This window comes from Patagioenas fasciata, chromosome 1, assembly GCF_037038585.1.
Source record: "Patagioenas fasciata isolate bPatFas1 chromosome 1, bPatFas1.hap1, whole genome shotgun sequence".
Lineage (NCBI taxonomy): Eukaryota > Metazoa > Chordata > Aves > Columbiformes > Columbidae > Patagioenas > Patagioenas fasciata.
This window is the reverse complement of record NC_092520.1, coordinates 198,765,114-198,786,281: the sequence shown is the minus strand read 5'-3', so window position 1 is coordinate 198,786,281 and position 21,168 is coordinate 198,765,114. Positions and strand designations below refer to the sequence as shown.

Sequence of the window (21,168 nt, the reverse complement as noted above, 5' to 3'; positions counted from 1 at the left end):
TTTACTGAATCTCCTATGGTTTTGATGTTTGCAATACAGCTGTATTTTGCATCACAAAATCTGTGGTCAGTTCAAGCTGCAGGGGTGGCAGAACTTCACACAAATGAACACCAGGAGTTTGGTACCCACAGACAGAGCGTTGAGTGCTGACACACTTGCCCACGTGGGTTAGGTGCTAAGTATTGCACACAGAGCACTGGAACAAATTCTCCCTTTAGTTTGAGTCAATGTTCTCGCGCAGGCCTAAGGGAGGGACAGCACAACCTTCTCTTGTGTTAAAAGGATTTTCTAGAGAATTTCTGCCTTCCAGATGGGACAAAACACAAGCATGGGCAAACATATATAATCTTCTCCAAGAAGATGCAGCAAAGAACCCACCAAGCCGAGAGCAGAGCCTATACCCACCTAATTACCATCTCCTCTTTTACACCACCCCTGCTACCTGTCTAACCATGTGCTTAACTGTTCCAGCACAAGGTAATAAAAATCCTACTCAAAAGAACCCAACCAGAAGTGAATCTTTTTCTTCAGGCTTTGGTTGCAAATGCACAGCAGCCCTAAGCTGATCTGAGGGCTGGCTGCACAGTCCCCCTCCTCTGCACTGGCACTCACACTGCACTGAATTCTTCCTTAATACCAAGTCAGAAGATTTTTGTTTGTTTGTTTGTTTTTGTGGGTTGTTTTTGTTGGTTTTTTTGGTTGGCTGGTTTGGGATTTTTGGTTGTTTGGTTTTTTTTTTTTTTTTTTTTGGTAGTTTGGCTTTTTTTATCAACTTTCATGCTCCCTTGCACTGTCTGTGATACTTGACGGACTGAGCTGTTTCTTCATGCTAAGTTGGAAGTTTGTTTGTTTTTTTTTAATGGCAGATCGGCTTTTTAGCAACTTGGTGCATAGAAACAGCCCAGCACAAGGTCATACAGGTAACTGGGAAGGACTGTAACAGCCAGAAGCAAGATTGGCTCAGATTTGCTGCAACTTGCAGCCTGTGACATTTGTGAATAACTCCCAGCCCCATTCATCTATCTGCTGAACCACACTGCCTTGTGGATTCTTTATCTTCTTTTGATACCAAGTTTAGGAGAAGATAGCAATACTGTTATCAACACACAGCAACTTAAGCTCAGGCAGTTCAAAAGGCTAATGCATTTACAATTTATTAGTATGTGTGTGATTTCTGCAGAAAAAGAGAACAGGAAATCATTTTCCTACCAAGTTCGATTTTCTATTCAAAGAAGCTTCTCAAGGAAGTGTGTTGTATATACATAATGCTATTTATAAATTATCAAGCATTCATTAATTCATCAAGCTTCATCTTAAACCCAGCTGTGTAGCTGGGTTTCTTCAGATCCCTTCACAGAGAGGTTGTTCCAGAAATTTGCTTCCCTAAAGGTTTCCAACTGCCTTCTAACATCCCACCTAAATTTATTGAGTCAGTTCACTTAGAGATGTTTTTCCTTTAAACTGCCCTGCTCTTAACTTTGTTTTCCTTAAGTACTTCAGAGAGGTAGGCAGCAATCATAGTCCTCTTTGGCTTTCATTTTGCAATATGAAAGATGAAATCTTCTACCATAAATTATACCCCCAGTGAAACAAATTCTCTGTTCCCCAACTTGTTCTCTTTACGATATAAATTAACTTTTCTTGACTAGGAACTATTAGAATACTACAGAAATGAGATATTCACAGTGCCTTGTACAACAGCATGTAATACCTCACTTTCTTTAATAAACCCATCCCACTTCACAAACACCTGTGGTGGATGCCGCACGCACTAATGCATTTTTCAGCTGGTCTCTTGCTTCCGTTTTTCTGAACCAACTCACACACACAGTGGTTGGACAAGAAACATAAGTCATCCAAATACTGTAATTTCAGAAAATCGAATAATTTTCCATCCTAGTATTTGATAAGCACTTTAAATACCACCTAAGCAGGTAGAGGGCCTGTCTTCAAAGAGAGGGCAGTGTGGTCCTGGCACATGGCACCCAGGTAACAATATACTGCTTTCCTCGGGGAAGTGGCAGCGTTGCCTCTTAACAATCAGCAACACACGATCCAACCGAAGGAAATGCAAGAGGTGCTGAAACACCATCACTTGGAGATGAACCTGTTCCAAGAGATTTTGTGACTCATAAATTATTGTAGAGAAAATTAAATGCTACGAAATGCCTTAGAACAGAAACGGAAAATAAATTATCTAATAAGGAACAGAAGCAGTGGTGGTTTCTTAGTGTGGGATTATTAGCTATTGTGCTTTCCACAAGTGATTAAATTACCCTGAAGCACTAATGGATCAGCATCTCATTTGCTAGAGGACCAGCTCTCAGCCGTGAGCCTGAGCCCCTGCCCCATGACTTGAGCATCTCTGCAAGGTGCCTGCGCCCATCGGCCTCTCCCACTGCACCACGAGGATGGAGCGAAAACCCCATCCCAGGATGGACCATCAGCAAATCAGCCACTGACTGCCAGGACTGGGAAGCAGGGAGGGGTGACACTGGTCACAAAACTAGCCAGAGCCCTGCTTTTAATAATCACCGTATCATAAAAGGGGAAAATACTGCAAAAAGGAAAAAGCATTGGATATGCAAACGCAGACGTGTGGCTGTAAAATCATCAGGCTGAGCTCTCTGCTGAGTACATGGAGCGATTCAGTGACCCTGCGGGAGCCTTACCTGCTGAATGAGCCAAGAATACGCCTTGCCGGCTATTAGGCAATGTCGTGTAATATGACTACAGCAGTAAGCACAAAGACTCTACAGTGCAAAGAACAACACAGTGAATTTCACAACTGCTGAAATCTCACACTGATTTCTTTAAAATTAAATTTCAGCGCAGGAATAAAATTTAATGAGTTTTTCCTTATCATTAGTCATTTAGATAAATTCACTTAAATACCTTAAAGTGCACAACATCCCAACTTTACACAGCACTAAGCCAGTAAAATGCCATCCTATACCATCAGTATGAGATGTGCCAAGTGTGAGTAAAGTTGTTTACCCCATGGGACACCTTCCAGTCTGAGAAAGCTTTCAAATTGGCCATCAAAGTCGTCACTTCACTTTCTCTTTAGGCCTTGAAAAGAGCAATGGGATCTTTTGACAGCTGAAATCTGATCAAGGAGACTCAGAGCAAAAACCCAGGGAGAGTCACTGACACTACCTCAGAGCAGGAAACGGCCTCTCCTGGAGGACTTTCCCCCAGGAAAAAACAGATAAAAAAAAGGATGGATGCACAACTGCCACCAGTGAAGAATTTTATCTGATCATCTCAGCCTCTCAGCTTCAGCGCAGCCTGATGCACGATGGCTGAGCCAAGGAGTGAATCAGTCATCTCAGCTTAAGAAATTCCCAACCATTTGGCAAGGGACATATTTTAAAAGCAGATAATGCAAAAGTTTGTAAAACTCATTCATAGAAAACAAAGAAGTTCACTGCCTATAATAGAAAAAATGTTCTTGCCTCTCAGTTCTTACCTGAGTTTATTGCCATTAATTGGTCATATCCATCAATGCTGTTGGTAGTAAACAGGAATTTCTTAGTTTAAAGCCTCTTAAAGCTGAATAAAGTCCCAGACACTGCTCGTAGCTGAGCCAGAAGGGAGCTGAGGCACAAAGAAACCAGCCATTAAAGGCGACTGTGACTTGTCACAAGGGATAGGAAAAAAAATACAGTCACCATTTGTACCCAAACTGAGCCAGATTCTCAGTTCCTGGGTGCAGCTGTTGTTCCCACAGACTGCAAAGGTGACGAGCACCAGCACTCAGTGTGCAGGGTGACGCGTGACCTGAGGCTGGTCACAGCCATCCTGCTACTGCCCAGGTCAGGCTGCAAAACATCTGTGGTACCATCACCACCTCAGGCCATGAGCCCTGAGACCCTGTGCAAGGAGAGGGTTAAAGGATGGTGGCTACAAAACCTCTGGAAGCTGCACCTGGCAGCCAGCACCACTGAGGTCCCAGACTCAAAAACAGCCACTGGGAGTGCGAGGGCTGCACCGGCGATGTGATGGCTGTCACCAGGTCACCGGGAGCATCTCATGGGGCATCCCTGGAAGGGACACACCCTGCCCCTCACCTTGGGACAATGCACCACCTAATAGCAAGTCAGAGCACGGTGGTCAGAAGAGGGTGAAGGATGGATGAGAAACCTGCCCTGCCTTCCCAAAAGCATGAGGGAAGGCAGTGAGGAAAGATGTTGCCGCACATCAGCCTGCCGGCTCCCAGACACACCATCAGTTGGGCCCGGGGCGGTCCCCAGCGACGCCATCCGTCTCTGGCTATCTGACTGTGTCTGCTGGGTATCCTAACTGTTTACAGCAGGTATTACAAAAGCAGCCCCCGCCAGGTCTCCACTGTGCACGGCCCTGCGCAAACTTGCAGCAGGCAAACTCCGCAGATGCAGCTCCTCGCTGTAGAACAGCACACGGCAAACAGATCCAACAAATGCAAAGGGAGAGGGGAGAAGAAGATTAGCAAGAAGAAAGAGGAACACCAGCATGTTTTGTGTAACAAGCTCTCAGCATCCACCAAGCCCTAAAATGTACCCAGGGCTCCCACTTTGCACAGGCAGAGCAAACAACCAGCGGCTGCTGTCAGCAGCTTGGTCAACAAACCCAAGTGTTAGATTGCCAAGCTCAATGCAGAATGGTATCAGGTAGCTCAGTAAGCAGGACCTAAAAGTTAACCTGTGTTACCTAACATTGCAAAAAACTCAGAGAAATTTTCCTGCATCGCTTTAGCTCGTAACGAATCCTTTTGCAAACAGCCTGCAAAAGCAACCGGAAGGCACCGGCAGGTTTTGTGATCTCCAGAAACCGAAGTTAAGACGAGATTTAAACTAGCAGGCAATTATCTGCCAGATGGAGAGCTCATCATGCAGAGCACACATTGCTAAATTACACTGTGTCAATAAAAGGAGGCAAATATCAGAAATACACCCCGTGAGAAGAGAAACTGAGTCAACCAACGGGATAGTTCAACCCAGTTATTGCTGCCAAGAGACCTTCACTGTATGTGTCAGGACAGCGTCGGCTAGCTGTAGCGTCAGCGAGCACATTGCGGGAAAAGCCACAGGATCCAAGCAACGAGCGGCAACATGTTGATAATTACGAGCAAGTCTATCATCACAGCAAACTGCAGTGCGAAAGAGGATTAAAGAGTAGACGAAGATGGGTTGAACTCTGGATATTTAGCAATGTAATTTAAGTCTGAGCCCATGAGTCCTGCCATAACTGAACATTTAGCCCATCGGGGGTGTCTCACTACATAAAAGCAAAATACATTTACAAATAGTTAAAGGCAGAAGACAAACAAATCAGCCCTGATCAATAGGAAAGTTCTCCCTGGAAAGCCCCGGGCTTCTTCTTTATTTTACTCTTGAGTTCCCATCTGGGAAGAGCTGAGTCACTGGCTACAGCCAGAACTGACCTACTCCTGAACGGTTCATGATCCAGCTTTTACCATGGTCTGAACAAAATCCATCAGCTGAGGGTCAGAGCCAGGCTGCCCACACCGCGCCTCAGCTGAAATAGAGGTGCCCACAAACATGAATGTGAGACAAAACCTCCTCTCCAGCACCCTGCAAGCATGAGCATGGCCCTGTAGCTTATGGCACTTACCTAAGAGATGGGAAACACGAGTCCCACAACTGCTTCTGTACCTTATTTGGCTCCTCTTTAATGTATAACACAGTAAGAGCTTCGAGATCAAGGGCTGGAGCCCAGCCCATCTCTGCCCTCGCTAAGTGTCCTGATTGCTGTGCTGAATGAAGAGCCGAGCTGTAGCGGGATGGCATTCCAAGTACGCCCACTTTATAGGACACTTAACTGTCTAAAATGGGATACCGCTGCAGGGAACAGGAACACAAAAATGAGGCCTTAAGACATTTGATGGTTAGATAAAAGTCCTCTACTGGACCCAAGCTCTGAAAGGTGCCAAACGCCTCTTCCTGGCCATGCCGAGCTGTGCCTGTGATGTCTGGAGGGTGGCACTCCCCCACTGCCAAAACAAGCAATGCACTAGTGTGGGACAGCTTTTACATGATCTAAATTAAATTCAGACACCCAAATAAATAAATAAATTTAAAAAATAAAAATCACAGCTTGGATGCTAATGGGCTTCCTTTAGTATCAGACCCAGCATGAACATCAGTGCAAGCACACAAATAAATGAGGGGCTGAGCTGGTTCCTGGCACGTCCAAAAGTGCTATGCCAGAAATTAAATCCAATAAACTCAATGACTTGCTAACATCAGTTTTGAATAGGGTCAAGGAGCCTGATCAGGAGTTAGTGAAGGGGAGGAGCAAACTGAACCAATCCAGCAGCATTTTGTACCCGTGGTGCATGCCCTGGTGGCATGGCAGCTACAGACCCACCCTGAGTGCATTTGCTTCCAAACCTAACAGCCTCTTGGGATTTAACAGCAAAGACAGACTGCTAGGTGCTGGCCACCATACCTCAAATCTGACAGTATAGTCCCTGCCTTTGCCCCTTTTTGGTAGGATCTACGTGCTTTTGCTTCTCCCTGAAACTGGATCTAGCCCACAGGCTCCAAGTACGCAGGAGATGTCGTGTTGACAGTGGTTGTTAACAATGGCCTCTCCTTCTCTCCCTCCTTCAGAAAGCGCTGAAATATTTTGACCAGATGTGTCATTTCCAAAAGTGCTAGAGACCTGACGGAATGCAGCACCCATCACGCATTCGGCAATGGTGTTGAAAACAGATTACTTTCCTTTGTATTTGATAAGCGTAACACGTCTATGTTTATTATGTGGTCCCCTGAGGATTTATTACAGGTTTACCATTTCATTTATTTGCTTTTTTTGTGCTTGTCAAGTGTAAATACTGGAATAAATACAAAGGCAGTTACAGCTTAGCAGCATTAAGGACTTGTTGAAACACAGTCTGAAAGTTTTCCTTTCTCTCCAGCAAATCTTACCTTTCTGTCCAATCACTTTATTTTTTCAAGGGAAAAGATCATCTTTCTGAGGTATTTTAAAATTTCATTTATCTGTTGAATGCGAAATCCCCATAAAGGCATATGTCCCCCCTTCATTCACTCAAACCCTTGACAATATTTAAAGTCTCTCCTAACATTATTCATGGCAAAACATTTTCCTGTTTGCAAATTCTAGCCTCCCCCATCCTTTCCATCTAGTCTGCTGAGCCTGTTACTACAGGTAGTTTGCTGTAACAGAAATAAGTACAATCATCGCTACAAAAGAAAACAAACCCTTCCGTGCTGGCACACACATTCAGGGTGGGTTCATCCCACTGAACAACAAGGCAATTAGCCCAAGTCAGACACCGATGTTCCCTCTTTAATCAGTGGGGTGAGATGGGCATCTCCAGTCAGAAGCCCTCCTGCCTATCAACCAATCATGGCTGTGACCTACATGACCATCTTTGAAGAGATACCTGATTTATTGGCCAGATCATGGTAGGTGATACAAATTTGACCGTAAGACCCTACCTGTACCTTTGATTGTGGTGTTTCAATCCAACAAAATCAACACATTGCAAGGAAAACTCAACCCAAGTGTATGAGCCCAGGTCTTACAAAAAAAGGTGTTAGCCATATCCTCGCCAAACAAACAAGAGGTAGCTCAATGGCAAATTTCAAAATCTTCCATGAAGATTACATCCTGCCCTTTTTGGAAACTTGTGTTGCGCACATCTATAAATAGTTCAGTGTTTTTCCACACTGGAAAAAAGAGCTGCATGGGAGGAAAAATAACAAAATTGTCACCAAAACACAAAGCGGCAAAACTGAATTTTATCAGGTCTCAGATGTTCCATCTTTCAAGTGGACAACCACTGTGTACAAGGCTTTGAAGAACTGAGCCCCTTGTCAATTTGTTCTGTATTCTGATCTATGCAATCTTTTGGTCAGTCTCAACAAACCAAGCAGATTACAAAAAAACCCCAAATCGTTCCATAAAAGACAGCACTGTCATACTTGGTTCTTAAAAGGCAAAGTTGATATCAGAGTAGCTGGAGTACTGTTTCACCTAGAAATATCATAATTCCCATAGAAACCAGGACAGAAAGACTACAACATAGAAGATTGCCAAAAAGAGTCATTAGACCTGATTTGAACACCTTTAGCTCTTCTAACCTTCCTACATTTCCTAGAGATTCTCCATAGATACTCTTGGAAATACAAATCAGTATATGCCAAAGGAAGCCAAGAGAGACAGCTGTCCAAATCCTGTAAATTAGGCAACACTGAGGTTTGTTATCTCAAGCACCCAAAGGTAGCAAGTCTGACCCCAACAACTGGCTCTCAAAATCCTGAGGACTTACAAAAGAGGGAGAAGGGATGGAGAGCATGGATCTTGTCTGACATCTGATCCTCTCCTCATCTTCCATGCATGAGAGTTGCAGGTAAAGTTGCCTACACTACTAAATATTGAAAAGGTGTTTGTAGCACATAGGTTTAGAAGAGGTTTCTGCTTCATGTTTGTTGTTTCCTGCCCAGAAAGTACTTCTGCTCCCAAACTGTAGAGTGGTCATGTTCACACAGTCTCACCTGACCCATAAGGGAATCGAGGGGCCCCGTGACACCGCAAGGCAAGGCCCTGCTATGGTGCAGTCATCACTGTCTGTACCCAAAATAACCAGATGAAAGCAAGCTCAGCTGTGCCAACGTATGCAGCAGCTACGCATCTGGCGGAACTGTAAACACCATCATGGGTGTTGCATGATACCACATGTCCCTGAACCCATGAATCCTGAGCACCCAGACAGCCAAAACACCAGAGACAGCCCATCAGCTGCAGGGGTGTCTGGCAGACCTGCAGCACACCCCAACGAGGAGGCAGGAGACCAGGGATGAGTCTCCCCAACTCTCCCTTGAAGATGCTGGGAGACAGCAGGGCCACGCTCTGACCAGAGTGGTGGAAACGTGAGAACACATGGGTTCCCCTCCAAGTGTCTGCTAAGGGTCTCACCAGCAACTGCCCTACCACAAGACTGGTGAGCACACTACTTATCTTCACCTAATGTCATCCTTTAAAACCAGCATTACTTTCCTCAGTCATGACATGTCTGAGAAAATCCATTCAGATCAGAGTCCACAAGAAAAGGGAGTTTGAAGATATTAAGTACATATGCTGAAGGAAAACAGACCATTCAATGAGCAAATGTAAAATTATACCCTTCATCAGCAGCCAGCCACTTCCGCAGGTAGTGCTTGGGATGTTGAAGATAATGAAATGTAAAATCCCACTGCTTCACATCAGCTACTTTCCCCACCGCTAATTCTACTGCAGGTTTACTATCATCCAAACCTAGAAAACTGCTCCTATACTCTAAACAAAGAGTTCTTTTGTCATCACCCTTGACAACAATTCAATGTTTACTCTGTATTTGGCAGTTTGCAGTAGGCTCCGCAAGCCCAGCCTAAACCAATTCTGCACTGCAGGGAAACGTGTGACCAGAACAACAGAACAAAAGAGGATTCTTCCCAACCTGCAAGGGCAAGTCAGAAGTAAGAGCACTTCAGTGGCTTCTAAGAGGGAAGCAAATCACAACAAGGGAAATATATCACGGAAACAAAGTCATTAATACCCTCCAAAGCTTAAAAGGTAATCAGAAAATATAAAACAATTACTAATCCAATTAAAAATGGTTATTACAACTATCTGCCCATTTGCAAATAATTTGAAAATAGGGGAAAAATATTTCCAGGCAATTCCGCCATTATACTTCTCTAAATTTAATTTATATCCCTTGGGACCTGAATATCAGGTAAAGCCTAGTGGATTTTTCTCCTGCTCATATCTTCAGTCTCATTCTTCTTCTACCTCTTCCTTGTTATCCTAAAGTCTCTCTCTTTCCTAGAAAATCACTTAAAAAAACATCAACAGTCAGGCAAAAAAAAAAAAATCATTGGTAGGCCAACCAAAGCATCTACAAAACCAGCCAAAAACGCCTGCAACCTCAATAAGCCATTTCTCATACCCTCTCAATCAAGGCAACCAAATGGCTTGTATGGAAATCTTAATAAGAAGATGCTGCAAATATGAACATTGCTCTCGGGTTTTTAAACAGTGCTGCTGAGTTTGGGTTTTTTTTTTCTCCAGGAACCAATTGTGACCTCTAGTATTTATGGTTAAAAGTTTCACTTTGTGGGATAAGAAGTGCCATCTCTGTATGCTTCAGCCACCAAGACATACTAAGGTGGAAATATCTTGTTAAAAACTATCTAACAAAAACAAGGAATATACAGTCTGTACTGCAACAAACAGGGAGAAATAAACATTTTTAGTGATAGCTACATTGCACAATAGCATTTTCTAAAATAAGCTGACAAAATAACTTTTATTTGAGATAAAACATCTCATTTACTTTCTAAAGTGTGCTGTGTTAAACATTTCTTCTTTTATTGCTGGGAATAACCATTTTAGCAAAGAAATTGCTTATTTACAGTAGCTTGAGCTGCAGATAACTCCCTATTTTATTTATTTCCATGCAAAAGATAGCTTTTATCTCAGCAAAAAGTTATTTTGTCAGTCAGCCTTCCACTAAATATTTTCCTCTCATAGGCACAGACGTTTTCCTGTCCTTTGAAACAAAAATACACCACTCCTACAAAACCCATGGATGAAATGGAAGCACATACAAAAGCAACAAGGCAGCCACAGCTTTTTATCAGCTGGAACAGAACATAGAGCTGAAGAGGGGAAAATCACATTCCTGCAGGCTGGAGGGACGCACACCTAAAACGCATCTCACCTACAGAATATAGAACCTACATGAACACAACAAAGGATTTAGGTAGCCACAGCAGATCCAGGAGCTACCGTAGCTTTAAACTGATGGGCACTGCTCTTGGTTTGCTATTTTAGGAAAACAAACGTAAGTGTTCAAAATCACCGCTGCTAACCATTATGGGTCAGCCTTCACTTCAGCGCCACTGAATACACCAAGTAACTCCCCAGCCTTTGAGACGCTTTCCCCCCCTCACCTTAGTGTGGGATGTACCAGCACCTCAGGTGAACAGCAACACACCTGCTCCCGCCCAGAGAGGGGAGAGAGGAGCCTCTGCCCATCCTTTTCCATCATCTGCTGATTGTACAACCCGCAGTGAGCCCACCACAGCCTCACAGGCAGGATGAAATATCACCCCCAAGAGAACCAGGTGCTCTGCAGATCAGGCCCCTCAAAAACTCACAAGACCACAGCAGCCCCCTCCACCCTGCTCCCCAAAAGTGGGAGCACAAAGCCAGGGTGCACCCCAATGATGCCAAGGTGCGCGGCCCACATCCCGAGCAGTCACCCCATGCTTGCCCTCTGCGTCCCAAAGGTGCCCCTGAGCTCACAGAGATGCCATTCCCTCCAGTTTCTTACTTTTAATCCCAAATCTTCTTCAGACACACAACCTCCCAATGCCTTGCACTTCAGGCACAGCTGTGGCCTTACCTTCATTGGAAGGGCTAAACCAAAGCATTGCATCTTCTGTTACATTTGTATGGAGAAGGCACAGAGCTGGAGACCCAGGATCATTAGCATAATGACTTTTAAATTACAATAATAATGAAGAGCCTTTAACGAGCCTCGAGTCAGAATCCTGAAAGTTTATTGCAGCACAAATGAGCTCTATCTTAATTTGTATTTCCTGATAGTCAATAACCTCACTAAATGCCACTGGAGATTAAAAGCCAAAGAAATGTAAAAGGCGATACTTGAGCTTGCATACCCTCAAAAATGCTTGGGTGTCTATCTTGCACTTCACGAGGAGCACTACCTTCCCAAAATAGTCTGTTATACCATGATAGTTTACATTTACCTGGACCATTCAAAAGCTGTAGAACACAGTCAGGCTGGGTTTTGCCTGCACTGGTGAATTAGGCTGGGTTCCCAGAGGAGTGTGTGTACACACACATCTATTGTACCCCAGCGAGCTGTACTTGTTGATAAGTGGGACTACTTGTGGCAGCACAGCCAAGCAGGTGCCAGCAGCATTTGCAATGCGATACCCGGGCAAACTTGTGCAACGTTTGCGCAAAGCTGAGGCTAGCACCAGCCCCCCTCCCCAGCACCCGCTGGACCACTGTCTAATGTTTAACACGGGTGAATGCAGGGTGACTTAAGCAATGCTTAACCCATTTTTGACCAGATAAATTGATGTTATTGTGAATGTCACTGTGGACTAATAGTAATCGTTTTTAAAGACCCTGTCAATTTAAGTCATATTTTAAAACTAATAAGAAGAAATCACAGACTGATGGACTGCTGGAAACTCTCGGCCACCTGTTTCTGAAGCCCGGTGTAAAATCCTGCCCCCCTTGCAAAGCAAGGGCAGGATTTCAGCAGGGTCCAGATTTCACCCCAGTTGTTAAAACAATACAAACCTAACAATGCAATGTGCAAGCATGGGAAGGTAAGGCCAAGCTCTGCCCTTCTTTGTACCTCAAGGTACAACAGAAAAAGGAGACTGTCTTTTTAAGGGACACCCCTGGAGCACATCTGGATTAGTTTCATCCAAAGGGGATCCAATTTGTTCACTCAGAGGGCTCTACATGACAGGCACAGGCAGAGGGGCACCCAGGACGATTCACTTCAAAAGAGATTAACTTCAAAAGCTTGCTCCCCACCCAAAGCAAAATGCTAACACCCACAGCACCCACCTCCTCCTTCCTGGGCTGGGGGGGGGTTCCTGACGGGCTGCGGGGGCACAGCCCAGCAGGTCCCGCAGCGCCAGGGCCAAGCCAGAGCCTGCCCAGGGCTGCCCACCATCCCACGTAGATTCCCATTATGTTTACACTGTTAGAGTAACTTTTAAATGTCAAGCGTGCCATTCTCAGGATTTATGAAATCAATTATCTCCGTTTGCTTGGTTTTCATGATTCCTAAAGTTCTGCTTATACGCAGCAGGCCAAAATTACCATGTTCATTGGAATAATTCCCAATTCAAATGAAAGAATGCTGGTTTTAGCCAAGTATCAAAGTAATATGATTGAGTAGCGCGGCTTCTCATCAGCCTCGCACACACGTGCTTCAACAGCACAACACAGCACTAGGTGGAATCAAGATTTTTATAGCAGCAGTGTTGCTTCCGACTCGTATATAGATCAAATTCCCCAAGTTCATATATAGCTCCAACCCTTCCCTGGCCTGAAGAGCAGCTGCGAGTAGGACAGGACTTTGTGCTTGTCTGGGTTGAGAGGTTAATGGCTACTCCATAGACAGTTTTTCAGTTAGCTGGCAGGTCATTTTAGCAGATGATTTGCAGGTATTTTGTAACACTTCGAGATAACCCTGTGAAGTACTTCTGTCAGACCACCTTCTCTTTTTTTTTTTTTCAAAGGCTGCATCAGATAAACCAGAGAAAGCAGGCAGGTGAGAGTTTCCTGGACAAAATCACACATTGCCAAACGCTGCCCTTTCAGTTTCCAATCAGCAAACTCCTCCAAATTAATGTCAAATGGAGTTCGGTGCTTGTCAAAGGTATTTTAAAATCCTATCCATAAAAAGCTTTAATCTTTCAAACATCGCAAGACAGGCAGCAGACAGCCAGTTTTGATCAACATCACAACAGAGTTTCAAAGTTCACACCTTCACCAAACATGAAAAGGATGCAAGAATGACCAAGCTCCTATTACTTAACAAAACAGAGATCTTCATTCCTACTTGAGATTTCATCCACTTAAACTGTAAATCATTAGACTAAGAAAGGAATAGATCACATAATCTATTTTTTTCTGACCCAAACACACTCTTCTAGTCTAACAAAACATCTTTTCCAAGCCTCTTGCTCCAAGTTGAGCTCTTATCTTCTGCTACTAGATAAAGAGCTACTGGTTCAGACAGACAATGACCACGCAATCACCTGCACCTTAATCCAAATGTTTTTCTTTAAGGTCACAAGCCAACTGCCTGTTTTTTCTGCAAGTTCTCACAGGACATGGAAACGGCATTTATGAGCTAACTTACCACATTAGCTGCCCCCCAGCATTTTGGAAGAAAGAGGAGTGGCTTGTGAAGTGATGCACCACAGTAAATTCAATCAGTTCAGTTAAAAATATATCACTATAATTTTCCTGAAGTAAAAAGGACCTCAAGCCTGCACACACAAAGGAGAGCACCACTCGATCCCCGGAGTCCCCCTCATGACTGCACGCCATGACTAGTTACAGTAAAGCACATGCTGCCAGAATTATGCCACAGTTTGATGAGTTTCTTTAATACAATAATCCAAAATGAAGCATCTCCCAAAGTGTCATTTTATGTACTTTCACCTACTTTTTTTCAGAAAGAATATAAATATTAGCTTTAGGGTGCAGAGAGAGGCAGTGAGGAATGTATCTGGTTAAACCTCTGAAAGTCAACAGAAGTATGGGATCAGGTCCACAGCAAACTTTATAGAGTGGCACCTGCAGAGGAAATTACTCATTGCATGATTGATGCCACAATTAGAGGCATAAAAACTAATTCCATGATAAACAAGAAACCAAGCAGAAAAGGAATAACATCCTAAGAGCATGTATGTGCTTCTATTAAAAAATATATTAGACAATATCAAATAGCTTCCACACAGACACACTCAAATTCCCACAAGTGAGTAGTACAGTACTCCTCTGTCCCCCAAACAGCGCTGATTTTGGGGCTGTATTTGGCCAGTATCTGCCCCTAGCTCTCCAAAAACAACCTCACTGCAACTAGCCTGTTACGCAGCTGTTACGCAGCCGTAACTTGTTGCTATCAGAGTTACCATTTCCCACAGGAACACACACCAGCAATGCAAACCAGCGCAACTCCACCAGCATCACATCCACCCAGGCCCCACCAGTGGAGAACTGGCCTGAGGTCTAAGGATCTACCAGCCAAATCTCCCAGTATGCAGAAGGCAATAAACATGTACTAAAAAAGTAGAGATAGCAAATCTCAACTTTTTTTTTTTTTTTTAAAGAGGACAAAAAAAAAAAGGGAGGGGAGATAGCCCTACAGATACACTTATGTTCCCTACAGCTTTGCAAGTTAACATCATTTATTACCTTTATGCAACCACCTCAAAAAAGCTTCAGCCAAGTGACCACCTCAGCTGAGGGAGGATGTACCCTTCCACGCACACTCGTATTTATTTATCCTTGTGATCCATGTTTACTTATCAACTTAAATGCACCACTTCAATCCACAGCACGTGGGATTGATACATTTTTGTGGTTGCTCTCCAAAAATTTCACAGGTAAACTGATGCCTCAGGAAACATAAAGCTGCAAACTAAAATGCAAGGGGGTTATTTCTGCCCATGCCCCCGTGCTGGTCTGACAAGCAGAACTAAGCGCTTCACGAGCCTCAAACGCTTGCTTACCTGAGACTGACACTTTCATGAGGGCTTCCAGAGGTCTGTTGTTGTCCAGATCACGACTGAGTTTGAGTTCCCCAGTGGCAGAGTCCAAAAGGAGCAAGTTTAATTCATTGCCTTGCACAAAAGTGTAGGCCAGGCTGTCAGATACATCAGGATCATGAGCTGGGATCTTCCCAATCACGCCAGAGGGGAAGCTGTTAGACTTGTTGGTCACATAGTTGTTGAAGAGGATCTGGAAGTCCTGCAGCACAGGCGGGTTATCGTTCTGATCCAGGAGGCGGATGTGCACCGTTGCCCGGCTCACCAGAGGGGCAGAAGTGGCCTGCACCACGATCACATACTCTGTCCGGCTCTCATAATCCAGGTCCATCAAGGCCGTGAGGTCTCCATTAAGTAAGTCTAGCTGGAAGACCTCAGGGATGTTCCCTTCTACGATCTGGTACATGATCTGTGCATTGGTTCCTTCATCAGGGTCAGCTGCACTGATCCGAGCCACGATAGAGCCCACAGGGCTGTTCTCCTCCACAAAGATGTCAAATTCATCCTTCTCAAAGACAGGAGGGTTGTCATTGATGTCCAGTACAGTCACTTGGATATCCACAGAGGCTTTCAGTGGTGGGCTTCCCCTGTCCACAGCAAAGGCCCGCAGGCTGTAGACAGCCACGTTCTCGCGGTCCAGCTTGCGCAGTGTGCGTATCACTCCAGACGTGGGTTCAATATAGAAGTCTCCATCTCCATCATCACCGCCTTGGAACGTGTAGAGGAGACGGCCATTGAGCCCTGAGTCGCGGTCGGTGGCAGACAGCTGCAGGACGCTGGTGGACAGCGGCACATCCTCAAACACTGAGCCCTGGTAGCGGTCGCGTAGGAAGCGGGGTGCGTTGTCATTGGCATCCAGGATGAGGATCTCAACGTATGTGGTGTCTGATTTCTGAGGGATGCCGTTGTCGTGGGCTGTAATGGCCAATGTGTAGGAGGCCTGGTCCTCGTAGTCCAGCTCCATCAGGGTGGTGATGGTGCCTGTGTCTGGGTCAATGCGGAACTGGGGGATGTTATCGTCCAAAATGTAAGTGATTCTCGCGTTCTCCCCTGTGTCTTCATCAGTGGCACTGATAGTGACGATAGAGGTGCCGATGGGCTTGTCCTCACTGACACTCACTGTGTAGTGAGAGCTTTGGAAGACTGGGCGATGTGTGTTGGCATCCGTGATGTTGATGAAGACCTGGACGGTGTCAAAGCGAGTGCCGTCAGAGGCAGTGACTGTGAGCACATACTGCCTTTCCTGTTTGTAGTCCAGGGGCAAGGCCAGTGTGATCAGTCCCCCTCCGCTCTGACTGGTGATGGCAAAACGGTTCCTGGTGTTGCCACTGGTGATCTGGTAAGTCACAATGCTGTTAACGTCCCTGTCCACTGCTGTCAGGGTGAGGACACTGCTGCCCACAGTCGCATCCTCATTCAGTCTGAGGTGATACACCTTCTCTGTGAAGGTGGGGTTGTTGTCATTCACATCCAGGACAGTGATGGATACGCTGGCTGAGGAGGTCATGACTGGCACGCCATGGTCCCTGGCCTCCACTCCAAAGTGATAGTTCTCCACAGTCTCTCGGTCCAGTTCTGCAGCCACTGTAATCCACCCTGTGCTGTTGTTGATCTGAAAAGGGAACCCAGAGTCACCAGCAACCAGGGCACCTCCAGCAGAAGGCGCCATCTCTATGAGTTTGTACTCCAGTCGGGCGTTCTCCCCAGAGTCAGCGTCCACAGCCTGGATGTGCAGCACCGAGTAGCCCAGAGGAACGTTCTCCAGCACCGTGGCCTGGAAGGGAGTGCTCACAAAGATGGGGGCATTATCATTCACGTCCACGACCTGCACCGACACCATGCCACTGGAGTTGATCAAGGGTGGCCTGCCCCCATCCTGGGCTTTGATCCGGAGCGTGTACTCCCGAATAGTCTCATAATCCAGAGGGTTGATCAGGTCGATGGCACCAGAGAAAGAGTGGATATAGAACTGGCCTTTCAGGTTGCCACTCACAATGCTGTAGTGCACCTGGGCATTGCTGCCCCGGTCCCGATCTGTGGCCTGCACTTGCATTATCTGGCTGTTCACCGGGGCATCCTCTGGCACCTGGACCAGGTAGCGTTTCTCACTGAACTGAGGGTAGTTGTCATTCTCGTCTTCTACAGTGATGTGCACCATAGCCGTGGCACTCCGTGGGCCTGGATCCTTGCCCTGGTCATTGGCTTCCACCACCAGGTGATACTCAGAGACCTCCTCGCGGTCCACTGGGGCTCGGGTCCTCACAACCCCAGAACGCGGGTCGATCTCAAAAACCCCATCACCAGCTCCCGGCTCCAGCAGGCGGTAAAGCATGTTGGCATTGGCTGGGGCATCGCCGTCGGTGGCGCGAATGGTCAGCACCTCGTAACCCACCTCCAGGTTCTCCCGGATGCTCTCCCGGTACTCGGGCTGCTCAAACACCGGCTCATGGTCGTTGGTGTCACTCACGGTCACCGTCAGATAGGTGGTGGCTGAGCGGCGGCGTGGGGAGCCGTGGTCGGAGGCTGTCACCTTTAGCACGTGGGTGTCTTTCGTCTCCCGGTCAAGGCTGCGAGCGGTGACCACGCTGCCTGTCTCAGCATCGATAGAGAAGTAGTCGTTGGAGCGCTCGTCAAAGAGCGCCTCCATGGAGTATGCCAGCCGGCCGGCCTCCCCCTCGTCGGGGTCCTGGGCGCGCAGCACGATGACCGCCGTGCCGGCCGGCTCGTTCTCGGGGATGGAGACCTGGTAGCTGGGCAGCTGGAACTGCGGGGGGCTGTTGAGGCTCCGCGCCCGCCGCGCTCCGCGCCGCCCGCCGCGCTCTTCCCCCGGCGGCGGGGCGCAGCCGGCGGCGGCTCCGCGGGGCTCAGGGGCCGCCCGCTGCCGGGCGCGCCGCGGGCAGGGACCCGCACCGCGGGGCCCGGCGGGCGCAGCGCGGCGAAGCGCGGCTCCCGCCGCCCTCAGGCGCCCCGCGGGCGGCACAGCCGGCGGCTCGTTGGCGGCAGCGCGGCGCCCCACGGCCCCCGGGGGCAGGTGGAGGAGCGGGGCGGCGCGGGGCGGCCGCAGCTCGCCGCCGCCCGCCGGCGCCAGGGCGCAGAGCAGCGCGGCCCAGGACAAGCAGGCGGCGGCGGACAGCCGCAGCATCTCCGGGGCTCAGCGGGCAGCGATGCCGGGCAGAGGGCTGCCGCACAATCCATCCACCCGCCGGGCTGCCCGCCCGCCCTCATCCATCAGCCGCCGGCTCGGCCCCCCCCGCCGCCCTCGCCGCCCGGGCGCTGCCGGCCCAGAGCCCAGCGCCCCGTTCCCGGGCAGCGGGCTGTAGAGCTCCAACTTTTCCACCTTAAACTTTGAAGTGAGTTCAAAATGGCTCCTCTCCTCCTCCTCCCACTGCCGCTCCCGAGAGGGCGATTAGCATAAACCTGCTGCTCGTCTCCTTAAAAAAAAAAAAAAAAAAAAAAAAAAGGGGGGGGGGAGGAATTAAATACCGAAGTCCCCCTGCGACGGGGCTGACCCACGGGCAGCGCGGTCCCGCGTGGCTGCGCGACCCGGCGGACGCACCCCGTCCCGTCCAGTCCTTTCCTATCCCGTTCCTGCCGTCCCGCTCCGCTCCGCTCCGCTTCGTTCCGCACGGGCTGAGCAGCGCAGGCTGCGCGGCGGGCGCTGCCCGGGGCGGGGTTTCCTGCCGGCCCCGCCCGGCCCCTCCTGGGCGGCGGCGGCGGCGGGGCCGGGCCGGGTCCGGCCCCTGGGCGCTTCCACCCCATCGCCCGGCGCCTCTCGGCGGCCGGTCCTGGCCCCGCGGCCCGGCGGCCGGCTGAGCGGGCCGCCCCGGCGGGGGCTGCGCTGGCTGGGGCCGCACGGCCGACTGGCGGAGCGGGAACTGCCGGGACAGCCCCGCTACCCCCGCCAGAACTGGCGCTCCGAAGGGCGGCGGGAAGGGGCTGCGCTGCGGCTGCAGGCGCTTCCCCACGACGTAGCCACCTGTCGTCTCGGGTCTGTCGTTCAAAACTCAGTTAAACGGAATTTGAATTTATTTATTTTTATTCTCCCTAGGAAAGGGGGAGGGGAAGTAAAATTACTTTTTCAGGGCAGAATCGACATCATCTGCCTGACTTAGGGACTGCCGCGTACCCCGGTGGTAGATTTTGCTGACAGGCTCTTTGCTCTGAACTATGCCGAACAGCAGGTAGGATCTGGAGCCTTGAACTAGAGATTTCTTTGGAGCAATTGCAAATAATTATATACGAGATGCAAACTTAGGTAGTTTGTGGGAAGAAGCAAAGCCAAACCCCGCATGTAAATGTTACAGTGGTGATTATATTGTCAATTCTATGAATTTATGCTAAAGAGTTTCTGTCGTTTTACTTTTTCTGTGAGTAACGTTGGCGCTGCAGCGGTGCGCCCGGGCTGAGCCTCCATCCCTGCGGCTGCAGTGACCTCTGCTGGGGGCGGCGGGAAGGGCCGGGAGCAGCCCGGCTGCAAAACCCGCCGTGGGGACCCGCCGCTGGGCACATCGCACCCCCGGGACAACACCGCGCTGACCGCACAGGGACCTTGCCAACGAGAGCTTCACGTACCGCGAAGAGCTGGGGGGCGAGCGCTGAGCCGCCACAGGTTGTAACCGGGATTTCGCAAAACGCCGTGCCCTGGATGAGCTGGAAGCCAACTTCCAGAGCAGTCTGTTACTGTCACTTCAGGCTCTTCAGCACTTACAGGGAGCCTGTGAAAAACAAACAAAAACCACAAACCAACCAACCAAAAAAACCCCCAACCGATTCTTTCAACTCCTATCATCCCCAGAACTGCATTATTGCAAGGGGTGGGGAAGCTTTATAAATTGCAGTTTTGGAAGATGTAGCTGATTCAGCCTGACTCAATTAGTTGGGTTGTTTTATTTTGTTTTAAAATGGAATTTAGAAGCTTAGTTGGCTTCTGATCCTCTGACAAAAATCATAGTTCATGAAAAGGAAGAGGAAGAAATAGGTTAAAAAAAATTAAATATAACCTCCCCTTTATCAAGTTCAAGTGTACATGGTGACCTGTTTTATACTGCAGAAGTGAAGCAACTCATTCTGTAACTGGTTTAAATCACATTGACTTGGGGTCTGCATATGAAAACTGTAGTTGAAGTCCATACTTTTCTTACTTCGCATTTTCTTGCTGCAATGCTTAGTGCCCATATTTTGAAAAATAAGCTTTTGTTACAAAATAATCCTTTTCAATGGCTTTTTAAAAGATCCAAGTATGTTTCCACAGTTTTTATTAGATAAAATAGATCTGCAAGAAAATACAGTTTAAAGTTTTTTCCTCCCCATTTTATTGCAATAAGAGGCACCATCCGTGAGTCTGAAAAGGGAATATATTGTAAAAGCATCTGTATGACACCAATTATGTGCATAATTACACAAAATCCTCCATCCATGCAGAGCTGCAGTTGTCTGCATCCAGATCTGATGACACTTTTAAGGCTGGGAAAGAAGTGGTTTGGTGTAGCATCCATCCCTGCAGAGGAGATGGTTCTCTGGAAGCGGCCAAAGCCTTCCGCATCTCAGCCTATCCATACATTGAGAAAAGGCTTAAATATTCACATTCAGTAACACTGTGTTACAAATAGCTCACTTTTTTTTTTTTTTTAAGAATAAGACTGGTGGAAAACATTTTGTCATGGAATTTGTGAAGTGTATTGCAAAGAGTGGATATGGAATGTGTCCCCCACCCTAAACTCTTGCTGCGGGTGACATTAGACACAAGAAGAAAAATGATCCTCGAATTTAGGTGTCCATGCAACACAAAATACACCTCGTACTAGATCTCTGCATACGT

The 21,168-nt window shown here is 47.5% G+C and overlaps 1 protein-coding gene across 1 annotated transcript in view; it reads right to left on the bottom strand.

The window, feature by feature from the left end:
- Positions 1–19,019, bottom strand: part of CELSR1 (cadherin EGF LAG seven-pass G-type receptor 1) — a 170,086-nt gene extending 151,067 nt beyond the window's left edge. The window contains exon 1 of the mRNA XM_065840132.2: positions 15,315–19,019. Within this exon, the coding sequence (XP_065696204.2) occupies positions 15,315–18,492 (3,178 nt within the window). The 5' untranslated portion in view covers positions 18,493–19,019. The remainder of the gene's footprint in view (positions 1–15,314) is intronic.
- Positions 19,020–21,168: the final 2,149 nt, after the last annotated feature.